This window comes from Orycteropus afer, unplaced genomic scaffold, assembly GCF_000298275.1.
Source record: "Orycteropus afer afer isolate SDZICR_OR568_19922 unplaced genomic scaffold, OryAfe1.0 scaffold00029, whole genome shotgun sequence".
Taxonomy (NCBI): domain Eukaryota; kingdom Metazoa; phylum Chordata; class Mammalia; order Tubulidentata; family Orycteropodidae; genus Orycteropus; species Orycteropus afer.
In genome coordinates this window covers 11,036,638-11,043,903 of record NW_006921616.1, presented here as the reverse complement: position 1 = coordinate 11,043,903, position 7,266 = coordinate 11,036,638, and the positions used below count along the sequence as shown (strand labels likewise).

Below are 7,266 nucleotides of genomic sequence, written 5' to 3'. Positions count from 1 at the left end.
AAGCACCTGAGAGAGAGTGGGCACCTCCCAGAACATTGTTTCGTTCCACTCCTAACAGAAATACTCCAGGTGGACAACTTCAGCAATCAGGAGCTCCTCAGTTGCTCATAGAAAATCCCACCTTGGAGTTTACAAAGACTTATGGGTAGAAAAACCACACTAAGTAATTTACTACACCGCACATATACAGTGACCCTTGTTGCCTTGGAACTCCCAGCTCCAGAAGGGAAGGAACCAGTAACTGCCACAGACAGTCCCTCTGAACATCTGTCTTTTGCACTTTTGTTGTAGGAAGATCCACGCCTGAAGTTTCCAGTACATATGCGGTCCAAGGCATCTTTAAACCCCAATGACCTCGGTCCTCTTCCTGTAAGTACACTGAGGGTACATGGAACTGCCACCAATGTTGATGGAGTAGCCCTGGGGGCATTCTCCTTCTCCAGGCTTCTTGGTTCCCCTTGGTCTGCATTTCTTCAAAGACCTGGGTGTTTGACTGGATTTTAATAGAACGCATAGTCCTTGGGAAAGATGTTGCAGAATTGCCAGCTGCTTGCCAAAGGTAGACCTTGTAGCTAGTGTGTGTAAGAGGCTTTCTCTGCAGTCAGCTATTTTGAAGCTTAGCAACCATCAAGTTCCGTCCACGTTGCTGATTTAGTCATCAGAACAAAAATACTTAAAACAGTGGGAGAAAAAGGCAGACATCATCACAGAAGTTTCTGTAAGTCATTTAGCCTGCAGCTATTGTAAAAGTTTTCTCCTTTGTTGGTGACTAGTGATAAACCTTACTTTTTAAATATATGTATATGTATCAGTTTGTTCTCTCTGGGGACCTGAGTGGGAGTGGAGCTATTTAATCTAAATTGAATTTTGAATGGAGTCTTCACCATGCATCCACCTCGACCCATCCAGTTAAATATGAAGCCTTCGAGGCTCTGAGACTCTTTCTAAATGGAAAGATGCTGGGAACTTTGGGGTTGTTGCTTTTGCAAGTGTAAGTGAGCATCCAGAATCTTGTGTTGCTAGGATAAGGACTGTCAGTGGCAAAACTGGAAGCTAGAAAGGTGAGAGTTCAAGATTTAGTCATTGGGTTGCACAGGTAGCCCTCTCAAAATCTGTTTAGATGGAAAGGGGTCAGTTGGTGAGTTTAGAAAGAAGAATATTTTCTGGATTTGTTGGATACCTGGGTTTAGATTGCAAGTGTTCAGATAATGAGGACATCCCAGCCTTTCCTTGAAAACATTATCCAAATCTGTTTAGTTTCTGAGTTTGAAAAGTGAGAGTTGGCAGCAGGGATGCTAGTATTAAATTATTCAGCTACCTGATAACAACTTAACGCAGTAACTTGTGTAACAGTTCCATGTAAACGCTCCTTTCCGCTCCCTTTAGTACTCGGTACAGATTTATTTCATTAAATGAACTATTCAACCCCAAACTCAACTGTTGCATGGTCTTCTGAGGCTGCCCGTGGAAGCTTTGGAAATAGCAACCCATCTCCTGCTTTTCATACAATGAGTGTCTCAAATGCATCTGAAACTATTAAACATCTAATAAAGAGTATTGTCAGACATTGTCATGAGTTCATTTGAAATGTTGGTATTTAATTTATTCTAAATGTAAACAAATGTATCTAGGAGAGAAGAATAGGAACATATCCTAGAGTTTTTAAATGTTTCCTCTGATTTTGGAATCCCCAAACTGACATTCTTATTCTCTCTCTCCCCTTTCCCTCCCTCATCCCGCCCCATACTAGCCTGGTTGGGAAGAAAGAATTCACCTGGATGGCCGAACGTTTTATATTGATCACAGTAAGTAGGCACTGTTACAGCCACGCAGGCGTTGCAGGTGAAGGGGTGGAGGGTCATTTGGATGTTGTAGTGCAAGCGTTGTAACTTGACTCTTTGTTTAGGCAGCCAGGTGTTATGTGGAGAGGATGAGGCCCAAGACGCAGTGCCCTCATACGGTACTGTGCATTCAGCCAGTTTGCTTTACATGAGCCCATCAAGCTTTCACCCACTCTTGTGACCTATTAACTTTTCTCTTTTAATTAAAAAAAAAAAAAATCTTGGTTGACATCCCCCTGACTTTTGCGCTTTTAATGAAAACACTCTGGCAATAGAAAATAAGATTAGAAGTGATGATTGAGTCACAGATCAATGTGTGACCGGTGCTTGAAGCAGCATATATGCCTTTTCAGTCACTGCCTTCGAAGGTCTAGTGGCAAAATGCCCATTCTGGCCTTATTTTCTATTCATAGCATGTTTCCTTGCACCCAACACACTAATACATACGTAGTTCTCTTCCTGACATCCTAGTAATATTTTTGCTGTAGGCATTTGCTCCAGCACCTACAAATAAGTGTGTGGTTTCTCGTTTCAACTAAAAGTTAAACTAATAAAGATGTGCTTTGAGCCAGTGGGTTGTTTTTGTTTTCTTCTTTTTCTTTTTTGAAGTAACACGTCCTTCGTGGGATCATATTTGTGTATCTCTTAAAAGTAGATTGAAAAAAAGAGGGCTTCAAGTAGACTTGAAGTTCAAAGAGTGCATGCAGTTGGGTAGCAGTTGGGTTTGTGTTTCCTTTTGGTTCATAAGCAGGACATTCGTGCCAGGATTCCACAGCCTCACGTTTCCTTACTGAGCAAAAGCACATTGGCAAACTGACCACTGAGAAGTCTGGCTGTGAGGGGCCCACACGTGGGTGGGCTTGTTGGATCTCACTGCCCTGGTCCCTCTTCCAGATGTTCCAGGGCACTGAGCACATCGTAGTCAGACCTTCACATCCGGCACTGGCATATGAGGGGCTGTTAAAAATGGAGTTACATTAAGAGGCCCCGAAGTTCAGAATTAGAGCAGAAAATGAAATCCTAGGTGCATGTGGGGGAGGGCTACCCTTTGGTTTAAATGATCAGTAAAAATACTGATTTACCTACTTTCTAGAATTTTACAGTGAGCATAAATCTGCTGTCATAGAACATGCTTTAGGATGTATGTGCTTACCCCTCTTTTTCCTCAATATACTAGTTATTTATAATTCTACTCTTAACAGACTTTGTTAAAATGACAGAGGGCTTTTACTTTTGTGTCCCACTAAAAATGAAAAATAGCTCCCTTTTAAGTTTTTCAGGTTTTGTTTTTTCACTTCAATTCCAGTTTTAAAGATAGGTATGAATGACCAGGTCTCAAATGATAACAGAATCTACACAACCTTGGCCTGCTGCACACAGAGAGTGTTGCGCACAGCATTGTGTCATGTTCTGCCTGGGGATGTGTAAGGCAACCTCAACAGAACTTTGTGAATATTCTTATTGCGTTGTTGTTGTTAGGTGCTGTCGTGTCAGCTCCGACTCGTAGTGACCCAACATACAACAGAACGCAGCATCATGTTATAGTGCATTACAATGAGCCAAAAACAAGAAAAATACTGCTATAGATGACCGGGTCCAGTTGTACATTAGAAATGGTAAAATGATAGACTGTTTCCTTAGGGGCAAGCGTAGCTCGAGTGTAACATACAGTAGATGCTTGATGAAGGCACAGTGGTCAAGAGTTAGACTGTTAACAAGGCTGATGTTTTGAACCTACCAGCCACTCCATGAGAGAAAGATGTGGCAGTCTCCTTCCATAGATGAAAGCTTTAGAAACCCTATGGAGCAGTTCCACTCTGTCCAATAGGTTGATAATGAGTCAAAAGCAACTTGATGACAGTGAGTTTAGGTGCTTGATAAATGGAAGTCACGTTCACAGAGGGTCACAGGTGAGGGTCTCAGAAGTCAATATCCCTGATCAGAAAACAGAATCCTTGCCTGAGAAGCAGCATCAGTAACTGAAGCCTTAGGCTTGCCTAGCTCCTGGCTTCCAAGAGTCAGAGAGGGTGGTAACCTGCTGGATGCCTGCTCATGTCCTGCACTTCATCAGCTGACCCATGACTTCAAACACTCATCTCAGACACACCCTATTCCTCTTGCCCAGAATGGTCCTGGGAAAACTCCCCTTAGCTCTGGAAATCAATGATGTGGTAAAGATGATAGACCGAGCTTGGTTGATCTGAGCTCTGAAAACCAGTTGCCATCCAGACTGTTTTGACTCATAGGGACCGAGCACATCAGAGGAGAAGTGGGGTCCATGGGGCAGATTTTTCAGAAGTAGGTCACCAGGCCTTTGTTCCGGGACACCTTTGGGTGTCTCCAGCCTCTGTTTAGTCAGCAGCTGAGGGCATTCACCATCTGCACCCCCCAGTGACTCTTGATCTGAGCTATACCACGGGGTATGTGTGATCATTTACATGGGGATTGAAACTCACCTTTGCACAACCGTCCAGAAAGGTTCTCTTAACCAGGTAGAGTGTAAATTAGATGACCAAAATGACTACTTAAGAAGATCTGCTTAGGTGACTCTTAAGTCAATACAACATTTCCGTTGGTTCTGCATAATTTGTTAAGATTTACTCAAGGGAAGGACGGAAAGTGGGTACACGGCAATGAAACATAGTTCAATTCATCTGCCTTGCTCCCAAAATCCAGTCTGTGGAGTATACAGAATAACTGCCATTTTAAAAAAGGCTCTGTCAGGCTGGCAGATACATTCCAAAATGGGTTTGGAATTACCTGGTAGATAACACTTAAGAGTTTGCCTACCTTCATAATAGAACCTCTCTTTCTAAATCACTTGTCTGCATCCATTTTTCTGGCAAGATTCATCATCTAATTTTGCTATCCTGCAACTGCAGGACAGAGACCAGGCCACCCCTACCTGTGCCATTTTATATGGAGAGCAATCATCTTGAAGTTAGAGTCAACTTCTGTTCCAGGTTGTAGGGGCATGTTTACACAGCATGACAGAGACAACAGTGCACTTGTCTTAATTAAACAATTGCTGCTGTTAGCTGTTGTCAAGCCCATTTCTGACTCATCGTGCACCTACGTGTGACAGCAGAACTGCTCCCTAGGGTTTTCTGGGCTCTATTCTTTACCAAAGCAGTTCTCCAGGACTTTCTCCCGCAGAGACGCTGGATGGGTTCAAACCGCCAGCGTTTAGGTGAGCAGCCGATCACAAACTGTTTGCACCACCCAGGGTTATAGGTTATTTTACTGTTTTCTGCTTCATACATTCTTCTTCAGAAGTCAGATATTTTCAAGATTAACCATCCTAAAGATCAACCGTCCTAAAGATCCGATTTTGGAAGGCATGAGTGGTTATTATCAGTCTCCTGTTTGGACTCCTCAATTCATTTGGTCCACACTTTTTGAGTAGCTCCTGCATCACAGGTTTGATGTAAAATGTTAAGAAGATAAGTGAATCTCTCTCTGGCTGTCTTAGGAGTGATGCATTCATTTTAATGACCAGGTACACCAGCAGCTGAGTACTTGGCTGTACGTATCCTGTTTACAAGTTATAGGAGAAAATTGCCCCGTCCGTGTCTTTTCTGCCCACAGCCTTACCAAGTCTGTTAAGAGTAGCTAAACTGGGTTTCTTATTCTTCTTCCTTCTTGTTCCATTATTTGAAATATAATGTCCCAAAGACTAAAAGCAAGTTTAGATTCATCAGTTCTAGGGAAAAATTGATAACTGGCCATTATCTATTCATATATTATCCCTGTTTACCTGCAAAATTGATCTTTCACCACACAGAAATGTATGTGGTTCTGAAAGCTTAGATTGTTTTAAGTGACTTTGTTTTCACCACCAGCTGCATTCAACATTTAAAAGAAAACCAAAACAAGACTGATAACATAGTAACCTCCTGTTACATATTGAGAAGCTCTGGTAGTGCGGCAATTAAAGCATTTGGCTGCTAACCCAAAGGTCAAGGGTTCAAACCCACCAGTCACTACAGGGGAGAAAGGTGAGGCAATCTGTTTCCATAAAGATTTACAGCCTTGGAAACCCTATGGGGCAGTCCTGCTCTGTCCTAAAGGATTGCTACAAGTCAGAATTGACTTGATGGCCATTGGTTATATCCTGGGAACTATATTAAATATTAAACTATGCAGAACTGAATAACACACAGTCCCTGCCCTGGAAGGGCTTGCATTCTAGTAGTGAGGACCAGTAGGCATTTCAAGCATTGTAATAGAGGAGAGGAGTGAACCAGTTGTTACGTAGAAACAGAAAGGCAGTGACTGTGCTTCCTTGGTGTGAATGGTTGGGTGCCAGGATGGAAGGCAGGCTGCAAGAGCCTTACAGAGCAAGTTACTCCTCAGACAGAAGTCCAGCAGGCAAGCACAGTGGAGAGTGGGGAAGATGTACAGGTGTGCAAACCTGGGGTTATACCATGTCTACAGAAGTGCTCTGGTGGCTTAGTGACTGAGGCATTTGACTGCTAACCAGAAAGCTGGTGGTTCAAACCCACCAGCCACTCCTTGGAAGGAAGATGGGGCAATCTACTTCCATAGTGATACCGCCTCGGAAACCCAAGGAGGGGTTGCTATGAGTTGGGTCTGACTTGAGGGCACATAACAGCAACAAACGCTCCTTAGAGCAATCAGAAAGGGATAGGAAAGAAGGACAAGGGGAAATGGTAACCACGGGGAGAAAGTGGGAGGAGTGCTCTGTTACACTGTGGAGATTGCAATCAGTGTCACAAAACAAAACGTGTATGTTGGATGGAAAACCAATTTGTTCTGTAAACTTTTGCCCAAATCACAATAAAAAGTTATCAAACAGAAAACATTTTAAAAAAGAAGAAGAGTGCCACCAAATATTTTTAAATTCCTAATATGGTTATTAAAACTAAGTTATTCTCATCAGCCCACTTTCAAAGGGTATGCAGGAAGGAAACAGAAGCCTAGTCTTTGTTTTCAAACATATTATTCCTCGCCAGATCACAAGCTGAATATCTGCTGCCAGGTCTGCCCTTACCTGGAAGTCACCCGTGTCTCATTGTAGTGCTAGACCCAGCATCCTTTTCCTTTTAAAAAAAAAAAAAAATTAAATGTCCTTTTGTATTTCTTTTTCTGTTTTCACCAGCTTAGATTTCCTAAAACTCCAGAAAGAATCCATTCTTCCCCAGTCTCCCCCTCCCCCCGTGAGCCCACTTTCCATCCCCCGCTCAGCACACAATCACATGTGTACACACACACACACACACACAGAGGAATCCATGAAGTCTTTGTAATTGTACACAGTCACAAACCCCAGGTGAGCCAGGGCCGCTGCCGTGTTACCAGCTCCACCACTGTGCTGTAGGTAGTGTTGAACCATCTTGTTGACCTTGACTTATTGGGAGAAAGAAGACCACCTCTGTTCCTGAGAACTCTCTCTGGAATCTTC

At 42.9% G+C, this 7,266-nt stretch overlaps 1 protein-coding gene across 1 annotated transcript in view; it reads left to right on the top strand.

Moving 5' to 3' along the window:
• Window positions 1–7,266, top strand: part of NEDD4L (NEDD4 like E3 ubiquitin protein ligase) — an 82,180-nt gene that overhangs the window by 37,165 nt on the left and 37,749 nt on the right. Inside the window, exons 11-12 of the mRNA XM_007935550.1 lie at window positions 292–369; window positions 1,751–1,805. Of these exons, the coding sequence (XP_007933741.1) occupies window positions 292–369; window positions 1,751–1,805 (133 nt within the window). The remainder of the gene's footprint in view (window positions 1–291; window positions 370–1,750; window positions 1,806–7,266) is intronic.